Source organism: Ptiloglossa arizonensis, chromosome 9, assembly GCF_051014685.1.
Source record: "Ptiloglossa arizonensis isolate GNS036 chromosome 9, iyPtiAriz1_principal, whole genome shotgun sequence".
In the NCBI taxonomy this organism is placed as follows: Eukaryota; Metazoa; Arthropoda; class Insecta; order Hymenoptera; family Colletidae; genus Ptiloglossa; species Ptiloglossa arizonensis.
Window position 1 is genome coordinate 22294982 of NC_135056.1, and position 27442 is coordinate 22322423.

At 57.5% G+C, this 27442-nt stretch overlaps 1 protein-coding gene and 1 long non-coding RNA gene across 3 annotated transcripts in view; one reads left to right on the forward strand and one right to left on the reverse strand.

The window, feature by feature from the left end:
- Bbg (PDZ domain-containing protein big bang) overlaps positions 1-26273 on the reverse strand; it is a 35638-nt gene extending 9365 nt beyond the window's left edge. The window contains exons 1-6 of one of the 2 annotated variants that reach the window (XM_076320061.1): positions 25855-26273; positions 20216-20656; positions 19693-20145; positions 17952-19627; positions 17166-17260; positions 3412-3483 (exon numbers count right to left, since the gene is read on the reverse strand). In XM_076320061.1, the coding sequence (XP_076176176.1) occupies positions 3412-3483; positions 17166-17260; positions 17952-19627; positions 19693-20145; positions 20216-20656; positions 25855-25857 (2740 nt within the window). In that variant the 5' untranslated portion in view covers positions 25858-26273. Of the gene's footprint in view, positions 1-3411; positions 3484-17165; positions 17261-17951; positions 19628-19692; positions 20146-20215; positions 20657-20735; positions 20753-25854 lie in introns of those variants that run through there. The other variant, XM_076320062.1, reaches the window with a different exon arrangement.
- The window catches only part of LOC143151184 (uncharacterized), a 157509-nt gene continuing 139918 nt past the window's right edge, over positions 9852-27442 (forward strand). The window contains exon 1 of the long non-coding RNA XR_012993256.1: positions 9852-10628. This is a non-coding gene — a long non-coding RNA (uncharacterized LOC143151184). The remainder of the gene's footprint in view (positions 10629-27442) is intronic.

A 27442-nucleotide genomic window follows, 5' to 3' on the forward strand; every position in this document is an offset into this window, starting at 1 on the left:
CGCGTACGGATACTTTCGCTCGACGCGTCGACGTTGCTCCCCCTGTTTCCACGATCGATATCGCCACCTCTTCCCGATCCGAAACGGTGCCGAGGGTTCGAACCGCGTACGAAATTCCCCGGCGTGTCGCGAGATGGAAGCCACCGAATACGGACGCCCGGTCCGGTAGCGTGGAAGAAGCGAGGTTTCGTGTCCTTAATTGCGCAACGATTTCGAGCCCATTATCCGGCCTGCGGCCGGTGATTTGTACATCGAAAGACCGATTGTCTTCTCCGGATACTTTGGCGTAGAAAAGTAGGACGCAACTTAATACGTCGAACCGCGTTGAAGGGTTAATATCACGTTGCAGATCCACGAACGGCCTCGACCGCGTCTGCGCGTACGTTTCGCCCATTACCCACCCGGGAAACCGCCTGTTCGCGCTCGATCCTCGTGCGTGATTTCAATCGACCGCGTTCGAATTGAAAACCGTCCACGGCTCGGTGGTAATCGATCCGAGAGTCCGATCGTCGATTTCGTACGGCGCGACTCGACTCGACGCGACGCGGTCGTCGACACGTTTCCCTGGAGGCTCGAGGACCTCGGCCGGATACTCGTTTCGAGCTGTGGTTAGGTTATTCGCGCTTAATTCGTCGCGTAAACACCGTTCGTGTACCGTCGGTGCGTCCGGCAGCCACCGAGTAACGTTCTCGTTGCCCGTGATTGCGAAATCTGTTTCTCGCCGGTGAATCTCGCGCTCGCGATCCTCTCGCTCGATACGAGACCGAACTCGCCAAGGATTTCCTCGCCGCGTTCCGTTCCCGAGCTCGTCGATCTCTCGTATCTCCTCCCTTCGCGGCGCCTCCCTTATCGAGCCGTTTCGCGTTATATTTAGCCACCGCCGACGCGCTCGTTCGCGCAACGTCTTTTTTTTTCAACGGCCGTATCGACTCTTCGGTACTCGGAATTCCCCTGTTTTGCACGGAGCCGTGCACCGTGACCGAAACGCGTCTTCGATCGTTTTTCCTTTCGAAGACTCTTCGAAAGGAAATTTCTACGCGTACATTTCGAGGAATTGGATTCGAAACGCGTTTTATCGCGAGCGCGTGGTCCGAGAGTATCGTCGGTCCGAATGGCGAAACGGAGCCCGATTCGGTGACGAATCGGGAAAGGTTGATTTCGTGGCAGTCGTCGCGGGGCCACCGTTCCTCGGTTTCTGTACGCTCGGTTCTCGAGGGATCGCGCGGTTCCCACATTATTTCCTTTTGCTCGGCTCGCTCGGTCTCGCTCGGTCCCGCTCGATCTCGCTCGATCTCGCTCGGCGTCGACGCGCGGGTCAAAGGGCCCGACGAGTTAACCTTTCGTGGACGGGGCGTATTTTTGGGCCGGAACGCTCCGCGACGGACCTCCTCGTTTCCAAGCCTCGGGCAACGGAAGCGCAATTTCGCGAAACTCGATCTTCGAGAACGCGGTACGGTTCGTTTCTCGTTTCGCTCGTAAATCAACCACGGTAAAGTTCACGACGCGAGCCGCCGTAACTTGCCGCGGTCGCGAGAACGCGTTTCGGTCGGTCGGTAGGATTATTTTTCAAAATTCGTCCCAGCCTCGAAGGACCTCGTTGCGCGGGAAAGAGGGTTCCTCGTTGTAAAATTCCAAGTCCCTTTCGAGTTCCGTGTCGCGAGGCGTCTCGATCGGGAAACGGGCGAGTAGGAAGACCGCGCGCGTGTTCCGTGGCCCCGAACGTCCGCGCGAAACTTTCGAATACGGCGCGGCGCTGCGCCGACGCAATTTTTGTCGATGCGTCGACTAGACGGGGAATATTCCAGCAGTCAGAAATAAGATTCCAGAATGCGGAAACATTGGCACTCGAAGCCGGCGGCGCGCGTCCCCGTACGTGCCTCGAGACGCCGATCGCGCTGACTCGGTGCGCTCGCTCGCTCGTGGGAGCGGCCCCGCGAAACCAGTAGGAAGCGAATCGCGCTTCGACAATCTTATTCGATTCATTTTTTTCTATTTCTTTTTTTTTTTGCGCGCGCGCGGGGAAACTGCCGTCTGTCGCGAAAAGAAGCGCTCGATGGAAACGATACGGAACTCGACGTTCGTTTTCAACGTTTCGCCCGGTAACGACTAAATTCGTCGATGTCCGATCAATTTTCGTCCGCGCTTAATCTCGGTTATCGACCACGTTCGACCGCTTCGCTCGAGATCCGGTAGCGACGAGCGAGGAAAAAATAATTTCGTTCCGAACGACGAAAGATTCGACTCGTCGATCTCACGGTCCCGAGCGACGATTCTTTTATCTCGTGAATTGACGATAGACCGCTTATCGGAAATTTTTTCTCGTTTCGTACGCGGTAAGTCGTATCGACAGATAAGAGAACGAAAGGAAACGCGCGATGACTAATCGTCGATAAAGCCGAGAGAAAAACAAGAGGATGACGCGTGCTCGACGCGTCGGAAATCGGGCAACGTTCCGTTTCGAGATCGTCTCGCGGAACGTTCGCCGAGCGGGGAGCCCATCGAACGCCCGAGAAACGAACAATTTCTTTTGAAACGGGAACGAAGCCGGTATTTTTCCGGTCGCGCGGCCTCCGTTTGCGTCGTCGATGCGATCGAGGGGAGTTTTCTCGCTCCGAATCGAAATCGAAATCGCGGCGCGGGAAGGAGAATCGTGACTCCGAGGTCCGTAAAGATAGGTTCGGGTCCCTCGTTCGTTCTCGTCCCGTGGTCGACACGAGGCGTTCATTACCGGGCCGGAACGGGCTCGTGACACGTCACGAGTATCTCAATGTGAAGTTCGCAACACGATCGAGGGCGAATTCTTGCGGACTTTCACCGCCGACCGAAGGACGGGCCATCGTCGTAAACCCGGCGAGCGTTCGCGGCTTACCGGGATCGTCGGTACCGCGGAACGAACCGACGATCCTCGGTCACGCCGAGTCGACGTTCTCCCACCGGTTCGCAAAAATTCATTCCGATCGCTTTCTTTTGCAAGAAGACGCTGCTTCCGAGAACGGAATGCCACGCGAGAGTGCCTCGAAAGTTTAGACACACGATTCACGGCGTTCGCTTTTCAACCGAGCGAGCCGAACGGACGCCTCGGAGCGTGCTTCGAACGAAACCCGACTCGGGATTACGAGCGCGTTCTACGCTTCGAAAACCGACATCGCGTATTTGTTTCCCCGACGAGCCATCCGCGATCCCTCGTTTTCCGCCGATAATTTCCTCCGATATCGCGACCCCTCGTCGATGCGTCGCGCTCGTCCGTCGAGAAAACGTACCGAGCGGTGGATTCGAGAACTCGGAAGCTGGCAGTTTCCACGCTCGTCGCGAGAACCACCGAAAACGTTCGCAAACGTTCGGAGAGGAGTCGAATACGCTCGAGCATCGTTCGAGGCGCGCGTGCGCTTCGCCGTGGCCGGTATCGCTTACCCGCGTTGAGATTTTCAGCCTCCGGCTCCAAGTTCGCGGTTCCGTTGTCGTCGTCTGCCTCGTCGTTCCGTGCTGAAAACAGGAGAAGAGAGACGGATGAGTGCGAAACGCGCGAGGCGAAAAAAAACCGACGGAGTATCCGCGATCGCGAGCGACGGTATGCGCTTGGTTGCAACGTTTCAATTAAGAAAAATGACTCGCGAGGCGAAAGAAGGAACGCGCGTACGTAGAAGGAGTCCAGCGATAATGAGTCGAGGTAATAGCCGCTGGCCAGTGGACACAGCTGCACGGTTGACTCCGGTTGACCCGTCGCTTATTAAACATCCAGATGCGCAGAGAGAATCCGCGAGCACGCACGACACGCGTCGAGCGTGTACCGACGAGATTAACGCTACCGAGGAGCTTTCCGTTTCCCTGCGCGCACCGCCCGTTTCCGTATGCAGCCCACCGTCGCACCACCATTCACCAATAAGCGGAATACGCGGAACGCTAAACGGGCTACGGGGACTCGACCGGTCTGTCTTTTTCTCTCTTTCCCTCTCGACCACTCCGTCGCCCTCTTGCTCTTTCTCGTTCGTTCCCCGCGACCTTGATCGCTCGACGAATGTTGCCCGTACAGATCCGTATCTCGAGAGACACGGTGCGTTCGTTCCCCCGTCCGAGCTCGAGAAACCTTTGAACCCGATCGATATCGATCGATTCTGGACGGTGGGCTCCCCCGTTTCGGAACGCCCGTAGAGAAAAGTGAATTCGATTTCAGTGATTCGCGACGCGACCGCGAACAGATTCGGAAAATGACGGTTCCGCTCGGCCGACGCCGGCCGGCGATCTCCGGTTTCCAGGGGTTCGGTTGGAATCGCGTACCGGGTCTTCGCGAAACGTCGTTTCGTTCGTCGATCGGAACTTCGAAGGCGCGCGAACTTTTCGAAACTTTGCACTCTCGACGCGAACGATTCGTTCGCGCTTGGATCGCGAAAAGAAGCGTTTTCGCGTCCGCGACTCGAGCGAATTCCGAAAGGAGAGCGTATCGCGCGACTCGTCGTCGCGAGTTTTTCGCGGAAGAAAATACGAGGGTCTCGCGCGGTGGGAGAGAACGAACGGTCTTCGACGAGGCCGTAGCGAGCGATATCGGTCGGTTTACGATTTCTTGCGGCGCGTCGTAAACCCCCGACGGCGCGGTACGCTTAAACGCGCGATGATCGACGCGAACGCGTGGCTCGATCGACCGTTAAAATTCCATGTCCGTTTCAATTTTACGGGCCGTTTGGTCGGAAGCGGCGAGAGCCGCTCGTCCCGCGCGCGAATTTGTAAAAATTTACGCGCTCTTACCTCCTCGGTCGCTCGCGACGAAGACGAGCCGACCGAGAGAGAAAGAGAGAGAGATACGAGCATATTTCGGAGGACGCGTTTCTCGATGCGATCGAACGGGAAGAAACTCGACGAAAGGACCGGCCGGGGGAAGTTGACATTAAGGGCTCCGGGCAGAGGGAACGAGCGGAGAAAGAGAGAACCAGTCCAGGAGGCGGCGAACAGGAAGAGGACAGCCCGGTAGGCCGACCGAGCGAGCGAGACGGAATCGGAAGGAAGGAGGGAGACCTCGAACAAGATGGAAAGAGAGAAAACGGAGCAACGAAAAATAAGAAGAGTGGTTCTCCTCTCCGGTCTCTTAGGTTGGGAGCGGGTGGCCTTGAGCAGGTCATCACCTCCGGCTGCGGTGCCGATGCTGCCCGCGCTGGACCATCTTAACTTCTCCTTCTTCTTCTTCTTCTTCTTCTTCTTCTTCTTCTTCTTCTTCTTCTTCTTCTGCTTCTTCTTCTTCTTCTGCTTCTTCTCCGGTCGAGTCTTCTCCGTTCGGCGCGCAGTTTCGTCTCTTCTTTCCTCTTTCCCTTTCCTTTACACTTTTCCAGGGACCTCCGCTGCGCGCCGCGGAACAATCCGTCCGAGCTAACTCCGCTAGCGGCGACCGAGCGCGGATTCACCGCCGGACGACGTTCCTCCGCGCCGGAACGATTCCCCTACTCGTACCGCGTCGAGACGCACAAACGACCTCGCGTCCTCTCCGCGCGATAACCCGCGGAGAATCGGCTCCAAGGAGGAGGGGGAAGAGAAGGAAAAGACCGATTTTCGATAGGTGAATATTCTTCCCTCGGCGAACCGCGAGCGATTCGTCGCGAGGATGCCCGGTGAAATTCGTCGAGTCCGCGAGGGACGAGGTACGCGCGAATCGTGTTCGACGAAGTGGACCGCGGATGCGAGCCACTCGAAGAGAACGCGGCCCGATCTCGAAATCGTTCGGCTTCGTCGGTAAGAATCGTTCCAGCGACGCGATAATTGGTCGACCGATCGTGAGAGAGATTTCGAGAGCGGTGGTCCGTCCGCGCGGAAAGGGAATCGCGCAAATCGAGTTTGACAAAGTGGATCGGCCCGTAACGCCCATTCGACGACGTAATGGTCGACGCGTGGCGGCGTCGACGCGTACGCGGCTACAGCCCCGCGAAATCGTTTCGGTAAGATCCGCCGGGAACCGAAGGACCGGTGCACCGGCTTCAGTGAATGAGAAAGATAAACATAATAATTACGAGAAATTGCGGGCTGCCGGTGAAAACGGCACCGAAGCGAGCCGGCGCGACGCCAGGGGAGGAACTCGAGCACCGGGGACCCATCGACGCGCCGACGACCACCTCGATTAAATCGAAACTGTCCGCCGAGACGAAACCTCGGTTTTTTTTACCACGTCCGAGCGCCATCCAAACGGAGAAAATTCGGTCCCGTGCGAACTTGCCCGATTACGCGCAACCGAAGAAATTGCTCCTCAACGACGATTCGCGTGGTTTCGCGGGAAATTCGCGACGTCGGTTTCCAATCGGACGAGTTCGGCATCTTTCGAACTCGTTCGCGATCGAAAGCGCGTATCGCGGACCGACGATGATTCCCATAACGCGACCCGCGGAGCGAGGAAGCGCGGTGAAATCACCGGGCGTAGCACGGTCACGGAGCGACAAGCGAGCCTTCGTGCAATTATTAGCTCGTCGTTAATTAGTACGGATTCAATTAAACCGCGCCGGAGCCCGGTCGTTATCCGGGTAATTACGGAATGGTGCGATCGAAAGACGTATCGGCGATTAATGTCTAACGCGAGATGGAATCTCGCGCAAAAAGCATCGCCGATCCCCGTTCCTCGTTCGGGAAACGGTAACCCGTGGCCATTATCGAAGCTAACGCGACGAGTTCGGTGAGACCGCGACCGATTCCGATCGAGATCTCGACCCGTGGGACCTCTCCAATTCGCGCTATCGACGCTTCCGAAATCCACGACGAATCGGTTCTCGCCTCGAGGTAATCGTCCAGCATTACGCGTTCGAACTCGCGCGAGCGCGCGAGATCCCTACGGGCACGCGATACACGCACGCCGCGACCGAGCGGAATAAATAAACGGTCTCCCGATCGTTCGCGGGGCTAACAGGGTATGTATCTCGCGAGTTACAGCGAACGAGTAGTTGGCGCCTGTCGGATAACACCAGACCCGGCTCTTCCAACGAACACATCGGTGCGCGTCGTGCGAGAATTTAATACGTAGAGGCTCGCACGCACGCACGCACGCACGCACGCACGCACGCACGCGCCGCGCGCGGAGATGCGTCCGATGAATGAGCTAATTGTGCCGTCTACGACGCGAACCCCGTCTCTTTTATTCCCGCGCGGTTTCCTCGACTCGGACGACGCCTCGTCTCTCCGCCCTGAGCCGACTCGCGCGAACATCGAACGAGGAAAACCCCTCGATCCGAACCGAGACACCTCGTCTCGCGTACCAGGGATTTAAATGCTCTCGTCCGCGCGGGAAACCGCCCTTTCCTCGAAGGTCGTTCGATTTCCCCGAAAAAGTTACCCCGCGGGGAGAAATAACGCGTTCGAGTTCCGAACCGACGATCGGTGTCCCGCCTCGTGAATCGTTCGGGAGGAGGACTCGATCGTCGAGGTGTTTGTCGCGATTCACGAATAAACGAGCAACGAAACGCTCACGGGCAGGTGTAGCCCATCTGCGGTGTCAGCTGCCGGCGTCCGAAGCCCTTGGCGTGGTCTACTATATACCCTTGAGATTCGAAATATATCGCGTGGCGTGGAACGAGCGAAGCGGGCGGCCGGGCGGGTGGCAGCTGTTGTCGCGGTTTTCAGTGGGTGGCGAGTGAAAGTGTGGCTTCGAGGCCAACGCGGGCGACAAATTGAATATTTCCAACAGCATCCTCCGAGTAAATCTGCTCAACGAACGATCGCCCGATAGGTTCGGGCAGAGGTTCGCAGCTCCTCCCCACGGCTCCGTAGTTGGACGGCGTCCGGCGTTTCCTCGCGTCGTTCGCTCGCTCGCGAGACCATTAACGGGAATTAAACGGGGAATCGAATCGGCCCGGAAACCTTGAGACCGTTCCGAACGGTTGTTTTTTCTTCCCCGTAGCCGGAGTTTTTCGACGATCCGGATGGAAGCCCACGGTCCGGGGGAGATTCTTTTTTTACCCGCGAAGCTGCGCACTGCACGCGTTCCCTCTAATGTCCCACATCCTGCTGCTGAAAGCGTTCTCGCGTCGCATGCGCGGACGTCGCGGAAGACCGGATCGTAATTTCGAGTCCGGCGATCGGTCGTTGCCACGGCAACCTCGTCAGCGGTTTTCCTTTCGAGCGTATTTTATACGACACCGGCGACAGGTATCGCGATTGATTCGCGACTCGATTCGTCGATGGCTTCCAGATTCGAGGTTTCGACTGAATCGACGATTCGCTCGAGCGTCCGTCGCGCGGTTAGATTCGACCGACACCGCGATTCCGGAAAAATCGATTCCAAGATCGCGCGTACCTCGAACAGAGTCTCCGTTTAAGTATTTTCCGGGCAGGTTACGCGCGTCGCCTCGCGTCCTCGCGAACGAGATCCTCGCTTCGGTTTCTCGCTCGCTATTAGCATCGGAATGCGAGCTCCCGAACCGTAATTCGCGCGAATCGTTCCGACGCGCCAGTTGAACAAATACACGGAGATCGAGACGCCGTCGCAGTAAATATTCAAATACCTTTTCGTGTTACGAATCGAGCGTTTCTCGTGTAACATTCGGTAGCTGCGGTTTCTGGAACAGCTCAGCGATCCCTCGTAGCCAGTCGAGTTTTAAAATCTCCCCGATCGGTCGCAATCCTTCGGGGGAAGACCGAGCGGTTCTTCGCGCAGGAATCGAGCACTTCGATAATCGAGGAATCTTCCTCGACGAAGAGGAACCGGCTCGATGTCGCCGGTACGGCCCCGTCTGTTTACAATCGGTGCGCGTTCGAACGCGAATTTCAAAATTCGCGATATTTCACCGTTTACGTTCGCGCGGCGTTCGACCCTCGTTTCGGTGTTCCTCTCGTTCGAAAAGACGCGGAAGCTCGAGAACGATCGCTACGGTGGAGCTGGCCGAGCAGTCGCGAGCAACGCGAAATTAACGCGGAAAAATATTTTGACAAGTGCGTGGAACGCGCGAGGCGAAACGGACGAGAGGCCCCGGAACGTTTTGACTCCGAGCGTCGAGAGGAGACTGGCGAACGCCTTTCTGCCTCTGCCTGGGACATCGCTGGGCATCCCTTTCCACCAATGACGAGGCTTCCTTACTGGTCTCGCGGAGAGACCGAGGTACCTTTACTCTCGATAGGTTACCTTCGAGTTAACTCGATAGGATCGTGAACGCGCGCGTGCGTATAAATCGCTCTTCCGATCTCGAAAATCGCAAGGATTTTCGGACGGCGAGTTCGCGAAACGGTGCTCTAGCTTTGCGCCCCGTGCTCCGCTTTCTCTCTCCGCTACGGAAAGTACGAAAATTTTCTCCCCGTCGAAACGAATATTCGAAACGCAGAGGCGACGTCGGGCGTGCCGGACGAGGGTTTGTTCGTTTCGTTCGAGTCGAGACGTTTTCGCGTTTCGCGCTCCGTGTCTTTTCTCCCTTTTGTATCCGTACCTTGTACGCGTTTTAAATTTTTTCCCGCCAACGTTCGGGAACGATCGATTCGTTCGAATCGAATTCGACCGATCGAAGATCGAGACGTAAATTCGGGCGCGTGAAAAACGAGCCAACGGCGACCTTGAAGCGTTTAATTCGTCGAGGAGAAAAAATGATAAATCGCGTTAGGAGAACAGGTGCTCGAGGGCTCGCTTTAATTCAAACGGAACATTAAATCCGAGGGGGAAAGGTGTCCGTGCGTATCGGATGACCAATAAGACGCTAGACCGCAAGGGCCGCGAGGCAGATGCGCCGCGGATATCGATCCGTGGCGATATATCGATCGCGCGAAACAATTATTGCCAGTCGGCCCGGACGTGCAATCTCCGACACAGGTCGGAAGTGTATCGGATCGATTTGGAAGGTACTCTCTCTCGGTCTCTGTCTCTTTCTCCGTGCGCGAGTTCTCGCGGACAAAAGGTACTCTTTTCGAAGCAGCTTTATTGTCCGCGAACGAACGCGAGATCGAACGTCGACGAGCCATTGCTATGGCCGCGGGCCACCGAACCTCGAGCGCCCGCAACGTGGCCCGATCCGTCCAAAAGAACGACTGTTCCGAGTTACGGGTTTATCCGAGCTCGCGTCTTTCTCGCAGCTCGATCGCGCGGGATCCGTGACATCAACTTTTTCGCGATCGTTCGCGTCCCGAGTATCGTCCGCCGTGACGCGATTACGCCGAGAGAAGTTCTTTAACCTTGCAAATCGCGAGGAACCAGCAGCGCCAATGTTGACGCGCGGTCCGCGTTTCGGACTGTACAGCTTCTCCGTGACGAAGCGCGCTCCTGTCGGAAACGTTCGACCGCGATGTAGCGGTTTCGGAGGGAACAGTCGTTAACCTTGCCAACGCGCGAGGAACCAACGTCGTCGCGATGTCGCTCGCGCGTAGTTTCGAGAAAACGATTTCGTGCGGATTTTCTCGCGAGCACGCGACGGACCTTCGCGCTGCGTTTTCGCAGGGAACAGTCGTTAACCTTGCGAATACCGCGAGAAAGCAGCGGCGCCGTGACATTGACGCGCCGGATTAAGTTTCAAAACAATGGTCCCTCGGCAATTTTTCCATCGCGAGAAGCAACTCTCGTTCGAATTCGACGTCGACGATGTATTATTCAACGAGTGCGATTCTTGTCCACGCGAACGAGGAATCTCCAAGAGGAACATGTGCAACATTGTTAACCATCTGGCATTGCAACGAGATATTCTCTTCGGGTATGTACATACACAATTCCTCGACGTTAGCATGCATCTTATGTTATAATTTCGCGTCGGCGATGCGCGGTTCATAAATGTTTCATGGCGATAGGATTCAATAGAATCGTTTTGCAAGTACGTTTTGAAAACTCGTACGCTCATGTGCGTCGATTAGCATAACGTCGTTCGATACGAAGCGACCGAGTACGCGAGAGAGCGATCGGCAATGTTCAACGTTCCGAGTCTTTGTTCGTCGGCGACGAGGCACGGAAAATTTCCAGAAACCTCGAGAAACGATACCGCTTCGACACGGTATTGGAGGTTAAAATATCAAAGTCGCGCGATCGTTGGAAATCGACCCGCGGACCAACGATCGAAACTCTTTGTCCGGAGAAAAGTTCCAAGCGATCGTCGCGTCTACCCTTCGGAGAAAATACGCACAAGTTTTCGCAGTTTCTCGTCCGTCCCGAAACGATACCACGAGTTTCCCAAGAACACCGAACGCGGAACGTTGTCGGCGCTTGCCAAGAACGCTGGAGGGGAAAGTTCGCGACGATGTAATTTTCGTCGAAACGTTTCGATGCGCGCAATTGGCGACTCGGAACGAGCGACCTTGTCCGGAAAGATATCTCGATACCGTCGATCGTATCCCGAGCGTTCGCGTCGCGTTGTTTTCCTCGTCGGCGGGAATTCGAGGAAACTCGATCCGTCGGGTAAAAAGAATTCTCTCGATTCGGCGAGCAACGACGTAGGCCCCGGAGCGCCCTCGGGTGGAATTGAGCATCACTGACGAGTGTTTCGCCATACGGCGACTGGAGTCGAATGGCCGGTAAAAAAGAAGTTAGCCGGCCTTTGAGGGCTCGAATTTCCTCGAGTTCGAGCGTGCCGCTCGGGTTGTGTACGAAACCGAGGCACCGCGAGACCCGTACTCGCACCGCCGTTTCTATACGCTCGATTGTTTCGCGTACGACTTTGCGTTTCGAGTTGCGCGCTATTTAGAAATAAACGAAATTCATCGGAGCGCGTTTCGTTTCGTCCGCGAGTTTTTACGGTACGGAAGGATCGCGAGGGGCGCGGTGGCGAGTGAAAACGGAACGGGAGGTGCTCGATCCGTAGCTCCGTTGCTCGAACGCTGTTCGATCGAGCGGCGTCCCCGCTCGCGCAACGTGGCGCGCACGTCGCTCGCGTTCGCGTTCGCGCTCGTAACGTTTCAACGTTTTTCGCGTTATTCGGTAACACGTAACGTGTACGACTTACCGCTAGCCGGGGTACATTTGCATGCGCGGCGCGGTGCGCGCTCCGATGTCCCTGACAATGACGAACGTGATGTAAATGGCGGATGCGTACTTGTAAAGGCCGCTCATTGTCACGCAGAGTCGGACGCGGCTTTAAATCGTATCCAGAATTTCGTGGCCGTCGAACGGTCGTCGGCTGGGTGGCTGCCGAATCGGAACACCGGTTAACGGACTCGCGCATACGAATCGATTCTTTTATTCGGAGACGTTTCGATCGCGATCTCGGCGAAAAGCGAAAAGGACCGGGTCGAAAATCGGTAAAAGGTTCGTTGGCAGCTGGATAGCGAAAACGTGGTCGATAGCCGCGAGAAGAGCATCGTGCCGCATCAGCGGCGGCTCAAAGGAGAGTCACGCGTCGTTGATTAGTTGGCGCAAGAATGTCGACTGTGCAAAGTCGAGACGGCGCTCGTGGGAAACCGCAGCCGCTGGACGCCGCGGAACGAGGATCGACGAAAAATGAGAAAGAGGAACGCGCGAATCCCGAACGGTTCGGTTCGCGTTGCGTTCGCGGTGAAAATCGGGAAAAGGAGAGTGTCGTTCGATATCGTTGGTCTCGATTCGCGCGCGGAGGTCCGAGGAACCACTGGTCTCTTTGGAATCCTCGCGGTGCGGCGGTGGCGGCGGTGGCGGCGGTGGCGGCGGTGGCGGCGGCGAGCGAGCGAGCCGCGCGATGGTCGCGTTCTAAGAGGCTCGCGACAAAAAAGAAACCGGTCGAGCTTCTTCCGTTTCGCGAACGAAGCGGCACGGTAGGCTCGCGAGTTCAAACTTGGCGCGAGCAGCTCTATAAACGCTGAAAGAGAGGGAGAGAAGAAGCCGGACCGCGCGCACCGCTGGAATGCGAGAATCTGCAGCTTGCACGAATTCCTACCGCGTCCGGGCTCAGAACCCTCCAATTAGAGTCCAACGGGATCTTTTCGATCGCGAGATGGAATCGAGGAGCTATCGTAGGCGAGTATCGTTCGCTCGAGACAACCATCAGCGTGCACCGGAGTGGAGCCAAGGCTCGCCCGGGATACTTTCGGCAAACTTTCCTCGCGCGATCTACTCGTTCGCGAATTGTTCGTTTCCCTTTTTCGAAATTGCTAAATCCGGCGATGGTATCCCGGACGAGTATTTTTCAAGGGTCGAAGGGTTCCCGAGATCGATGGTTCACCGCGAGCGATAACTGGAAGGAGCCCACCGGTATCGATGGGTACCTAGCTCGGATACCTAGCCGCGTCGATCTAACGTCCGACCCTGAGCCCGAGCAGGGGACAACTTTTTGAGCGATAAAGCATTCCTCGCGGTCGAGTCGCGAAGGTTATCGATAACTCGTTGTCCTCGCCGGCAGCCTCGTAAGAAACCGATCTTTTCCCGATGTCTAAGCGGCATTCGCGCAATGTCTGCCGCGTACAGCGAGCGGAGAATCCACGTTGATTGCCCCGCGTGCTTCGAGCGTGCGCGCGTTCCGTGTCGCGAATCGTCGCACACGGGCCCGTTGGTGCTCGTTTTCCCGACGAGGCGCGAGAGTAACCGCAAACGAACGTCTCGATCCGCGCGAAAAGCCCGCTGTTCGAAAACCTCGAGGATACTTGGAAAGGACGATGCGCGCGCGGAAGTCCTCGTTGAAGAGCTGAGAGATCGGTCGTCGCGTGGCATCGCGCGGCATCGCGCGGTCGGTTCTCGCTTACGCATTCGTTCGCGGTGGAGCAGTTTTCCACGCTCGTCCATACCAATCGCTCCGCGTCGATGTTTGTAAACATCGTTCGAAGAGACGAGGAACGTTCCCTCGGACGTTTGGATTTTCGAGACGATCGCTCGAGGACTAGGACGAGGTCGTTTCGACGTTCGATTTACCGTTGGTACGAAACCGGTGGTCGTATTTCCCGAACAGCGAGCGTGCTACCTCTTCGTACGATCGAATTGCTCTCGCGACGGATTTGCACGGTGAAATCGTTCCTCTCGTTAGACCGCGGCGATCCTTCGAATTCCCCGGGGCACGGGGCACGCGCGTGTTTGCACGAGTCCAAGTATGACTTATCGAAGCTAATCGAATCGATGTCGGTGCGCAGCCACCTTCCGGGTTGGCGCGTTGGAATGTCGTCGCTTCGATCGGACGTATCGGCCGCACGTAGGCGCGGAGTAGATCCGAACGGAGCCGATCGGCTCCGTTCTCTCTCGACGTAACGACGAGTACGACCTTTTTCCTTCCTCTTTTCCTACGGTTGAATTTTCTCCCGGTTTCGTAACGTCACGGGCTGCTCGTCCATCGACGATAGGTTCGAACGGGCCGATCGAACACCGGCCGACGTATTTCCGGGATCGAGCGCGGCCCGCCGCGGTGCGATTCCCGTTTCGATCGACGCGGGAACCTTGCTTTTCAACGGGTTTATCGCGCGCGGCTCGCTCGTACGCGCCTGGACCGGGTACGACTCGTCCCGTTCGATTTATTAAACGAATATCTCTTACGGGGATCGAATATCGGCGACCCGAGGGTCGCGCGACGTCCGATGTTCACCGCCGCGAGGACTCGTATCGTGTCGGCGTCGAGGATTTTCGGTACGGAGGAAACGCGGCCAATTAGCGCGACCGTTTTTTAAGTCGCGAGCAACCGGTTCCTTATCGTCGGCTCGCTGGATGTCCGCGCGATAAATAAAACCGATTCAATTTCGGTTCCTTGGTTAAACGAGGGGAAGAATCGAGGATCGAACCTCGCGGTTTCACCGCGACGTTTCGCGAGTTCCTTCCGCTTCTCCGATCGATTCGACCGATCGTCGTTCGCGACCGGTTCCGTGGAAGTTATCGCGCGAATCTTAAACGGGCGTTGTCGTTTTCGTCGAGAAATCGTCCGAGCGGTTTCGCGTCAGCGATGACTCGCGCCGGTAGCTCTCTCGCAAAATGCTCGTCGTCCGTGAACGATAGCGTTCGCGGCTCGCTGCTCGCTGGATAGGTGGGTAGTCGAATAATCGAACAACGACGCGAGACGATTGTAGGGTAAGCCGGTTATCTTTAGGTCAGTATACTGCGCGCAGCGTCGAGACTGCATCCGTGGAATGCCGTCTCCTCGGTACGGAGGCTCAGAGGCGGTAAAGGTACGCGTACTCGTACGCGGGCTCTCTTCGATCGGGAGCGAACCGAGCGAAAGATCTCGAAAAGGAAGCCGATTAAGGGGGAATGGGACCTTGAGCGCGGTCAGCCACTGCCGGAGCCAAAGGTACACGGCGAACCCTCGAGCCCCGGGTTCGAGCGAGCGCCGTATCGTTCCCAACGGCCCCGTGGCCCCGAGGCCTCGAGGCCCCCAGGCCCCGAGGACCCTGACCAGCCACCCACGCTCTCGAGACCGCGGTCTTCGCCGCGAGTCGGAAGTCTCGCGCGATCGAGCGCACCGACAACACCGCCCGCGAACATCCTCGACGATCCTACCGAACCCTCGTTTCCTCGAACCGAAACGGTGAACGGAGGAATGTCGACCATTCGAGAGTTTCGTCTCGGTAAACACGGTGAAAAGTTAACTCGGCTCGGTTCGAAGGCAACGCGAGAAACGCTCGTTCCCCCTCCGTGAAAGGCCCCGAGTCGTAAAGTTTCGCCTTTTAACAGGATTCCCGGTTGGTCGTCGCGCGAAGCGGCTACCTGAACGCGACCCGGGCCCTCGCTCCTCGAATTATTCTTAACGGTTTCGTTCTCACACCCACCGGCCGCGATCGAGCCTCGAGCCTCCGCTTTCGAGGGAGCGGTGCCCCGATCGCCGATCGAAACCAGTCTCCCGGTTTCCCGTGTTCGCGACCGGATTTCGAAACGCGCGCCACGAAAACCGCTCTTCCGACCGAGTGGACGCACCGCGAAACCGGAACGGAACTTTGATCGCGTACGCGAACATCGGAGGAATTCCTATCTCTGCTTTTCCTCTCGACGTCCTCTCTCCGTTAACGCTCCGTGCCCGAAACACGAGGCGTACGTTCGAGGTGCGAAAACTCTCGGTCGTACGTTTACCGGATCGCGACTCCGTTCGTAACGAGGCTGCGAGTGTAAACGATCGCGCGCGTTCGCGCACGCCCACGATAATCGACATCCGGTACATCCCGGCTGGCAATTACCGCGCGCGTCTTTTCCATCGGGTCGGTCCGCGAACGAACCTTCCTTCTTATCTTCGTTGCGCAAACAAGTGGGTCTCGTTTGTACGGTAACTCTCGAGGAATTCGTCGCCGCGAGTTTTATCCGAACCGCGACGATTCGAAGGTAACGGTGGGAAAGATTGCACGGCATCGCGATACGGAAACGATCTCGAGGAAATCGAGGAAACTTGGTCTACGTCCGCTTCGAAGGGTCTCCTTCGGGACAGGTACCGAAAGTCGGGTCTCGGTTCGGTGCGCGGTATTGGATTTCCGGTGGAACGCGTCGATCTCGCGGTACGATTTCCCACGTGATTCGCGATCCATCTTTGGCGGACAATGAGCGTAGATCCATTTGGCGCGCGTATCGGGCCCGAGAGGAATTCCTGGGCGTCGAAGGTGCGCCGCGAGCGAACAACGCCTTTGTCTTACGTTCTTCGGGGCTCGCTACCTCCGTTTTGAATGCTCGCCGGCGTGCACGCGCGAAACCGGAGAACCTTAGCGGCGCGTAACGCACCGAGATTAATGCGTAACCTTTATGAAGCGCGACGCGCGCGTGGGCGTGCGTGCACGCCGCGTGTTCACCGAGCCAACGGAGAATTCCTTCTCCGCGTCGGCGAGCGTTTGAACCTTCGCCCCGAGTTCGATGAAATCGCTTCGCTCTCGGGATCGTTTGCGTTCCTCGAAAGCGAGGTTCGTTCCGTCGACGATCGTTTCTCTCGTGCACGTGTCTCCTCTCCTCTTCTCTACTCTCCTCTCGTCGCGAAACCGCGACCGCGACCGCGACCGCGACCCGGTCGAATCCTTGGCGGAAATTAACGACGATTCAAGGCCGCGAGAATCGACGCCAAGGCGCCAACATTTTTGCGCAGTTGCGCTCAACGAACGTAAACCTATCCGACTCGCGTAGTTTAACAAGCACGCCCCGTAATTATTTTACATCGACCTCGAACAAGCGTTTTAATCCGTCTCGGCACGCGCCAACTTTTCGACGTTTACAGCGACCGATCCAGAGAAAGAAAGACCGCGCTCCAGCCTTCTTCTTCTCTTTCGACGTTATAACTTCGAACGGGTGGCAATTATCGTTAGGTCGTTCGGTGCGGCTTCCTCGGAGGACTATTTCGATCTCGATCGGTCGGGAACCGAACGAGACGTCGTTTCAACGCACTTACCTTTCCCGGTGAACGCGTCGTTGGTGGTCGTCGGTGGTTCCTGCCATTCCGAGTTCTCCGTCGCGCTCTCCTCGCTGTCGCTTCCCTCCTTCTCTCTGCGAAACGAGAAAAATCCGATTAGAATTTTACTCGAACGGTGCGAAATTCGCGCCGGATCGAAGATCGAGACGAGCCGGGGAGATTCCAGTCGGAAAGCGCAATTTGCTCGCAATTAAAGAATGCATCGCGGTACCGGCCGCTACGCCGGATACTCGCGAATCAATGTACCGTAAATCTCCACCTACTTAGAGTCGCGCGTACGCTCGCTCGGATCTCGCCTCCTGTGCAATCACGCCGCGCGACAGATAAGATAGCGGATCGGCGCGAAAACTGTATTCCGGTAAAATCGGCTAGATGGTACACTTCGATAGCCGGTAATAAGGAACGAGGACCAGTTTCGTAGCGAATCGGGTTGCGAGAAAATGCGTATCTCTCGCGGCAGGGATCGACGCTCGCTACTCGGTTCTCTCTTTTGAAAACTGGTTTCGAGAAGTCGAACGCGTTCACCGGCTCGAATATTGTTCGAGGTTCGAAAAAATCTGCTTTCAACGACGACGCTTCCTCGTTTACGTATACACGAGACTCGTTGCGAAAGAGAAGTTTGCAATCGCGAGGTATCTCTCTAGGTGACCGCGATCCCTTTCGACGCCAGGAGGAAAGAGTTCGGTCCCTGCGAGACGCCACTTTTCCTTCGCAAAGTATCTTCGAAAGTTGAAAAGTATCGTTCGAGACGCCAACGAAACTTACGCGGTCGTGTATTCGAGGGAATTGGTTTCCTCTTCCTCGCCGATCGTGGCCAGGTTACTCTGCCAGTAATAATCGTCGTCGTCGTCCTCGTCGTCCTCGTCGTCGTCGGTCTCGTCGCTCGTGTCGTTCTCCTCGATGGAGGTTTGCTCGTTTCGAGACCGATTGGCTCCCAAATTCCGTAGATCCCGGTTCGCGTCGTTCAGAGACCGAAAGGAGTCTTCGTCGTCGCCCTCCCGTCTCTGGAACTCGGCGGTCTCTTCGATTTCCACGCAGTCGTTGAATCTCGTGATCGCCTCGTCGCTTTCCTCCCCCGAATTCTCCGTTTCGGAGGAGATCGCTAGACCGGTCCCTAGTGCCGAGTGCTTCGTTCTCCTTTCGTCGTCGTCCGCTCCGTTTCGCGGAAGGTTTCTCGTCAGCGCTTTCGCTTTCCTGATCTCGATTATCTCCAGCACCTTGTTGGTTCTGTGTCCGTCGTCCGGGAGGGAATCGAAATTGTCCGCGGATTCGTCGTTCTCCGGTTGGTCGTTCTCGTTGCCGGGATCTTTGAAGCTTCCGTTCGCGGGGCGAGCCGCGTTCGAGTCGTCGACGTCCGATTTCGGGCTCGAGGAGGGTTCCTTTTGATCGAAACTCGAAGAGGGCTCGAGTTCCGCTCGTGGTGCGACGGAGGACGAAGGAGTCTGCGACGACGGTGGCGGAGTTGGCGGTGGCGGTGGCGGTGTTGGAGGTGCCGGTGGCGGGGGTGGTGGCAGCAGCGGAGGTTGCGGCGGTGGCGGTGGCGGTGGCGGCGGTGGCGGTGGCGGGGGTGGTGGTCTCTTTCGTCTGACCTTGACGTCCCTTCTGGGTAGCGGTTTGGGGGGTAAAACTGGTGCGTCGGGGAGGATGGAGGCGTTGGGCGCGTCGAGTGTGTCGGTCGCGTCGAGTGTGTCGGTCGCGTCGGGCGTCGAGGCGTCGGTGGGTTTTCGCGGTCGGTGGTCGTTGGTCGTTCGATTGACGGTGATCCTGTTGACGTGATTCCTGGCCGGTAGAGGCGGAGGGGTCTTGTCCGTGGTTCTAACGGCGGAGGTATCCTCCGTGTTGTCCGGGGAGGAGTGTACGGCGGCGTGGAATTGTTCGTGGCCGGCGTTGACGCGTTCGACGAGCTCGACGTCGTCTTTAATTGGCCTGAAATGCGTGGTCGAGTCGGCGGCCAGATCGGCCGTGTAAAAGAGATCCGGTCTGGCTTCGTGTCCGTAGCTGAGCGGCGCGTCCTGGAAGCTGAGCGGCGGCTGAAAGGTGATCGTTTCCTCGATCAGGACCGTGTTCGGTGCCACCACCGCGGTGATCCTTTCGACTTCGCCTCGGGACTCGACGTGGGTCACCGCCTCGGAGTTGGCCAGTCGGCGCAGCAGGTAGTCGGGCGGATTCGAGGAGTACTCGTCGAGGTTCTCGAACGGACAGATCTTGTTCGAGGAGGGGAAATCGCGCTCGAACTCGTGATCGGTCCTGAGGGAGAGTTCGCCGGGCTGCTCGGAGGCGGTCGAAGCGGTCGAGGCGGTGGACACGGTCGATACGCGATCGAAGGTCGAGAATCGATCGATCACCGTCGACATGGAGCTTCCCGTGTCGTCGGAGGTGCTTCCGTGCGTCGAGCCGCACTGCGACCTAGCGTCCAGGTACACCATCGCTTCCGGAGGTTCCTGCAAGCGTAGCTCGATTAGCAACGAGAACGAGCCCGATCGGACGGCTCGCGAACCAACCGAACCTGTTTCGATTTCGCGAATTCCGGCGAACGTTCCTTCGGTGATCCTTTCGGTGTCTCCTTCGGGGATCCGTTCGCCGTTTTCGGGGAGGACTCGCGGCTCTCGTAGGCGCCGTTCGATTTCCCATCGAGGCGACCGGGTGAACCGTTTCGTGATTCGGGCCGCGATTTCCCTCCGTTCCATGATTTTTTCACGGGACTCGGATTGGCCTCGCCGTCCGCCGAGCCCCTGGCTTGCCTGAGCTTACGCGGCGGTACCGGTGGTGGGGCGGAGGGTAGTTCCGGCGGCACCTTGCTCTTCTCCGGGGAACTCTTCTTCTCGGCGCTGACCACTTCGGGCCTGAGCGCTCCCCGGCACCTGACCATCAACCTGATCACCAGCTGCGATTCCTTCAATCTCCTCACGCAATCCAATCGAGTCATGTGCGTCACCGGTACACCGTCTATCGACAGTACCTGGAAAAGAGATCGGCGGTTACCGGTTCCGAATGAACGGTGGGAAGGGTCGGTGGTCCCTCCGGCTTACCTCGTCGCCCTCTCCCAAGGTGCCCCACGAACATTTCGCCCTGCTGGCCGGGCTCTGCTCCGCGCAGCTCTGAACGAACAACCTCCTGACGCGCTCGGAAGTCTTGTTTCCTCCTTCGAACTTTAGCCCGAAGCCCAGCCTTTCTCCCGGTAGCCTGAACACCTCGACCTCCTCTTCTAGGGGCCCGTCGAGCCCGTTGAGTCGATTCTTGGTCAAGGTCGCGGGCAGCGGCTCGTCCTCCTTCTTCCCGCTACCGATGGACAGCACGGTGACGAAATTTTCCGGCGGCGGGGGCGGCGGCGGTTGACTCTCGACATTGACCACCGTCACGAAGTCCTCCGTGGTACTCTTGGCGACATCCATTTTCCGGCTCGTTCCTAAAGCGTTCCATTCATCGCGAGCCCGCTGCTGATCTTTACAGTCCGGAATGCTGGCCACTCCCTGAAAGCAGGTTCGCGCCATTGTAGAGGATCGGTGTCGTAATCGACGGACAAGTTTTCTCGCAAGTTCGCGACCGTACTCGTCCGTTTTACAGGGCAAACGGTCGTCGGTTTTTCTCCCATCTTTTTTACCCTCGGTGCGAGGAGTCGTCGAACGAGATCGTCGCGCGGCTTTCTCCGTTGATTCGAAGGTAATTTCTTAGCGGCGGTTCTCGCGATCGCGAAATTAATTCGAGCGGCGGCGGCGGCGGCGTCGGCGACCGGCAAAGAAACGGGAGGATCGCGCGGGATCTTCGCGGTCGAGGGAAATTGGAGTGCGCGCGCTGAAATCTCACGGATCGTCGTCGATCCGCCGCGGCGAATAGACGCCGCCGACAAACTGTGTCACGTAGCACGAACCTCTTCTCGAACGGTCATTAAGCGATCTTTAACTACACGCCGGCTGACTCGCGTGACCAACTTAACGCGGAACTTTCATGTTCTCCGCTCGTACCTGCTCGTTTCCCGTCTGGCCGTGTACTGTTACGATACGATTACGGCGCGAATCGCGCCAACGAACGTAAAATACGCATCGACGTAAATCACCGCCGCGTCCCGGGCTGATTTTCGTTTCGGGCTCTGCGACCGTTCGATCGATGGATTTCGTTTCCGTTCGCGCGTATCGGAGAGTCGATCAACGGCGCCTCGACGACGGAGCGTCGCGATGTCGGTAGAGGGAGAAAAAAACGAGCATCTTTCTCGCGAGATCCGTTCTCACGATAGTCGGGAATATTTTTCCGAAAGTCCAAAGAGGGAGAGAGAGACGGAGAGATCGCGTCCCCGGGCGATAAGTCTTCGAGGGGCGACGCGACCGACTCTTTATTCAACCGCCTCCGTTCGTTTTCACTCATCGGCATCCCGATTCGTCCAACGATACGTACAACGCGCTCCTCTCGTCGCGAGAAAGTACGCTCGTTTCCAGAAGGGATCACCGCGAGCGCCGGGCTTTCTTTCCTCCGCCCGCCTACCGCCTTTGATTTCCGTAGAACGCGAGAAGTAGAAAGTAGATTGACCCGGGGTCACCGTTGCCCGATCAGCTGATCGTCAGGGGACCCTCTCCGAACCCCACGGTTCTTCGAATCACGGTCGCCGATTTTTTCGTACCGCGGTCCTTTTCACGGCGAGCCTCTCGCGCGATTCGCGAGAATGGAAAGTCTTTGCTCCAGCCTCGTAACTCACTCGGTGAAACATCGAGTCTCCCGACGCGCACGCGATGTCTCCCGGATAAACCGTTTTTCTCGTTCCCGACCCGGCGAGGAACGATCGTTCGCGAAAACGGAGTCGACCGAGCTCGCCACGTGGACGATATCGGAACGTTGATTTCGAAAACGAATTCGTCGGTTCGTTCGGCCAAAAGCGGCGCGTTCAGCGAACGCGAATATTCGACGCGTGGTTCGGCAAGGTCGAGGAATTCGAGGGAATCGAGCGGCGCGCGTAAACACGCGCGATGGCTCTCGAGTCCCGGTGTTGTCCCCAAAACCGGGAAACACGGAGGTCGCGTTCTTCGATAGCGCGTAAACATTTTTGAAGATCCGATCGGTTTCTACCATCGAGTCCCTTTCTCTCCCGTAGAAAGTTTCTCGATGATTTCTTACGGTTTTTCTACGCCGGATATCTCATTACCACTCGCGACCCGCGTTTCCATCGAGAGGACGCCGGAATTTCGCGGTCCCTTTTACAATTTTCCCATCGTTTCGCGAAGAAAGAACGGTGGTTGGTTGTTTCGCGATTCCGTTGTTCGGTTTCGACTCGTCGCCGACACTCGGTAATTATCCGCGTTATCGGTGGTCGCGGTTGCACGGTTAACGCCGAGAGGCGTAACGACGCGCGGTTCGATCGCTGAAAGTAGTCGGTATCGAGAGCTCCGAAGACTTTCGAGATACCTGTAACCGTCGCGTCGGGAGAACCGAGGGGGCTTTCTTAACAGGTCCCGGCTAGAAAAGTCCGGAGCGCTCGTTAACGGTTACTTCGAGATTCCTCGAGTTGGTTCTACGTCATCGAACGCGAACGATCGTGCGGACTTTCTTCCCCGGGCGCTGCCGCCGATCCGAAATTCCACTGGAATCGTCCCAGCCGAGAGAATCGATGGAAACGATTCGCGCCGATTTCAACGATCCGAAAAATAACGGGCGATCGTAACGATCGATTTTCGTTCGAGTCGCGAATCGTTTCCGCGACCCGTTGACCGCGATCGACCGAGAGATCCGGGCTCGATTCTCCGCGTATTTTTCCAACGCTCCGCGTGGTTTGCGTTCTCGGGGGGGGATCGGGCAAAAAATGTTATTCCGACGAAATTGAATCGCGAAAGATCGTCTCGGGATGGGCGAAAGAAGTAAAAAACGTGTTGGCGAGTAGAGGACAGGGGGTTGGCGCGGGACGGGAGAAGCCGAAGAACCATACAAGTGCGCGTAACGGAATTCGTAGCCGCAGGGCCGACCGGCGCGTTCTCTCGATACGCTGGCTCTCTCGGGACTCGGCACCGGCAGCCTCGTGAAAATATTACGAAACCGTGTTCCGATTCGCGAGATGCGCTCGATCGATCGGATCTGCCCCGGATAACTTCATTCCGCTTCGAACGTGACACAGAAACGAAGTTCGAGATCCACGGCGAAAAACACCGACCGCTCCCATCTCCCGGCCGAATTTCGGCAAACGAAACGTTCGTTGGTCGGGATTCCTCGATGGTTACGTTGTTCTCGGCTCGCAGCGCGGTACGGTATTTACGATCTGGCTCGTTACCGTAAACGAGGCTAGAATTCCCCGTCGGTAGGCCGTAGTAGCTGCAGGCTCTGCGTACACGGAAATCAGAAATAGCACCGTTTTTTCCTTCCGCCGCGTCGCGCGGTTTCCAAATCCGTCCGCTCGAACCAACGGAACCGTACTCGTTGCGCAAATGCGCGATTCCTGAATGGCGAAAGGCTTCCGAAGAGGAAATTAACCGAGTCGATGCAACGAGCGCGCGGTGGTGGCGGGAGGGGGGTATGGGGGGTCTCGCCCTCCAGGGGGAGCCCTCTAACTGCTCGTCCGCCTTGACACCCAAAACTGTACCGCATCCTGATAAATGCACGGTTCGATTACCGGCTCTCGAGTAATCGGTTTGTCGAACAACCGGGACAGCTAAACCTGCTCCGAATTAATAAACCGCTCGAACTGACCTACAACTCTTCGCCATTCTGGTCGCGCGAACGGTCTAACTCGAACGGACGCATTCTACTTTTAGCCCCGATCGATCGATTCCGATTTTCTGCCGCGGTATTTTGCGATTCCATCGGTGACCATCGATGCGCCTCCTCGCGTTACGGAGAAGGAATCGTGATCGGAAACGAAATTCTTTCGACCGGCGAACGGAATACGCGATCGATCGGGTGCGCATCGATCGTTCCGTGTTGCGTTCCGTACGCGGAACAGGAGCAAACCGCGATCGTTGATTTCCGATCCACGAGGAACGAAGTCTCCCTTTCGCGGAGAACGCGCGGAAAACTCGCGTCAGGGACTCGGGGGACGTCTCGACGCGTCGAACGCGAATTTCCCAACGGAGCCGATGTCGTTGCCCTTATTCGGAACCATCGAGCGTTCCGCGCGGAAATGTTTACACTCGGCTAAGTGGTGGCCCGTAACCCCTCTCGGAATTCTGCATTTTCCCAGCCGTGAACGACGCTACAATGCGGCAGAATTGCGCAACCACGGCGTTCCCCGTCACGGTACGCGCATTTTGACACCGCGTTCCATTCATCGCTTCGAATCTCGGCTATTCCCCGCGCGTTCATCTCGGCTGGAAAAACGGCATTAAATTTCGCGCGTGCGGACGATTTATCGTTTCCCCGGGGAACACGAAGATTCGAAGCGAACCCAAGGGAGAGATCGCTTCGTCGAACGAGCGTTCGGATTCTCTTCGATCGATCGGTCGTCCCCAAATTCGACCGGTTCGATCGTCGAAGGAAACATCGGGGCGATCGTTCTTTCTAGAAAGGAAAACCGTTGCCGTTGAAAATTTCGATTCTCTTCCGACGATGAGTGGCAAACGTTTCGGTATTCCACCGAACGCGATGCTCTCCCGTTTAGCAACGGGAGTTTTCTTCTCGGTGAGTTTTCACGGTTCGGATCGACCGAAACTTTCAAAGAGATAAAGTCGTCGAAAATGGTCGAGACTCTTCGTTCCTGGTTCGTTGATAAACGCGGTGGTTCGATCCGGATCGAGTCGCGATCGTTTCTCTCGGTGTAAGTCTGCCGGTTGTTTCCCAAAGTCGGACCAAAGCCCGTAGAAACCGGCCGTGTACGCGGAAGCGTTGCGCAACCGGGTACGAAACGAAGGAAAAATGTAGGTATCGGAAGCAAGCAGCGTGTCATCGGAGCGTTACTCGCGCGTTGAAAACCGGGTATAGGAAAGGGATCGCGGCGCGTGCACGATCGTTTGTTTGGCAAGCGGCGCTTCCTAGCCGGAGCGTCGAGGTTCGCGCGGTCGAAACTTTCACGGGGATCGGGAATAATTATCCATGCATCGACTCGGAATACCTCCGAGCTAGGAAATCGCGAGCCTCGCGCGAGAGAAAGAGAGAGCGAGCGAGCGAGCGAGGGAACGAGAGAGCCCGGGGCCACCGTCTCTCCGCTCGGGGATAAAAAGCGCGAAATGCCATCGGCTTTCAAAGGCTCCGCGCTGTCCGCTGCGTCGAAAACTGGTTTCGCGCGAGATTTCTCGTCGATCCGGAGGAAACGGCGTGCCGGCGCGTTATCGGGAATCTTTTATACCCGGCGCGGAACGAGTCGACGGACCGATCGGTAGATCCGTCGTTGGTCCCGGGGGGGTTAAGAGAAACTCGTAATTTCGTATCTCGGAAGCGCGCGACTCGCGACTCGCGACGAGTTTTCGCGTTCGGTGCCTTCGAAGCCGTAGAGCTCTCTCGAGGTCCCCGTTAAGCCGATCGAGCGGAATACGCGCTCTTTCGACGGCGACGAACCGGTTGGATCGCGGGAGACCTCGCGTCGCGTCGCCTCGCGTCCAATATGCCCCGCGTTCCTCCACCTGCCGCGACGAAATCCTCGGTAACGGTTGGCTTCGAACCTCGCGCGAACCTCTACTGATCCGCGTTACCCGGTTTCGAGAGTCGCGAACGCGGAGAGAAACTCCTCGCGCCAGTTCCCACGTCGATTACCGGTACTCACCATTCATTCGTCGCTCGTTTTCATCGCTGGAGGAGAGCACCGAGACAGACGGACGGACGGACGGACCGACCGGCCGGTCGGTCGCTCGCTCGCTCGCGAGTATCCAGCGGTGCTCCTCTGGCCACGTGATACGTTCTTCGATCTCCTCGGTTTCCCGGTATCGCGCGGTCCGCGTTATCGCGTAACGCGCCACGCGTCCGTGTACCGTTAGAGTCTCGATCTCTCGGTAGGTAGATCGCGGTATCGATTCGATTCGCGATACGCGAGACGCGTTAGAAAGAGGGACTCGGTCGGGTCCGGGTTCGTCGGGTGCTCGGTAGCGAGGCGACGCGACGTTGAGAAAGAACTGCGCGGCGATCGAGCTCGATCACGTGGCCACGACACGCGGAAATCGATGCTTCGACGTGCATTCGGGACAACGCGCCGTGCCGGACTGGCTCGCCAGTAGGCTGACTTTCTTCCACGCCGCGCCGCGGATCGCCCCTTTGATTACAAACACCGTCTCCTGTCTCTACCCCTCCCCCCGTACCGCTACCTCTTCTCCCCTTCGCCCACCGCCCCTTCTACCTTCTCGGTCTCGCTATCCCCCTCTCTTCCTCTCTTGGCCACCCGACGTTCTCTCTCTCTCTCTCTCTCTCTCTCTCTCTCTCTCTCTCTCTCTCCGGTGTTCTCCCTCCGTGTACCCGCGTCGCCCGTTCGCTCAACCTCTTTCCTCCCGCTCCGCGTGCCGCGATTCCCCGTTCGATTCGCCGCTCGCACGGAAAGCATCCTGCGAAATTGCTCGCGCGAAAAAAAAGTTTCCGACTCGAGAGCCACGGAAACTCGCGAATTTTCGACCGTTCGGTCGAACGTAACCACGGAGACGGGCGAGAGTCGCGCGGAAACTGGGTCCGCGCCGCATCGCGGAGGTTTCGCGATCTCGATGCGCGACACCGTCGTGGAACAAACGCGATTCGAGCCGGTCTCGAAGCCATCGCTCTCGACGCGGCGGCTCGCTTCGGCAATGTGGGCTACCGGGGCGACCTGTTCCGACGAGATTCCGCGCTACACCTGTGCGTTGTCCTCGCGCTAGCCGCGAGCGAGCGAACGCGCGTTTTCGGGCGTTGCTCGTCGGTCAGGGAATACGCGGGAATACGTAACCGCCGCGGCGGGAATTCCGAACGCCGACGATCGTACCAGGGTCGAAGGTTTTCACCTGGACGCAAGTCGAATAAATTCGTAAGCGGTAGGTTTCTCTCGGTTCGCGAAGAATGCCGCGTACGCGGCGATCCTGCGAGATTCTGCGCCGCGGCGACGTCCCGTATTATCTTCGGACTTTCCATAACGATCGAGCCGGGAGAAAACTGCCGGAGGCGTACTCTCGGAGTGGGTTCCTCTCCGTCGCTCGGTGCTATTACCCTCTCCTCGTTCCCGCGCGTCTAGCGGTCCGCGCGGGTTCCTCCTCGAATCCTCGCTCGAGCCGCGAAATTCGCGACGATAGCCGACGGTCCACCGCCGACGCGAGTTTCGAAATCCTCTCGGCGCGCGATCGTCGGTCGGTTAGAGTCGGAGACAGGTACGATCCTTCGAGGAAAGGTTTCGCGTGGGT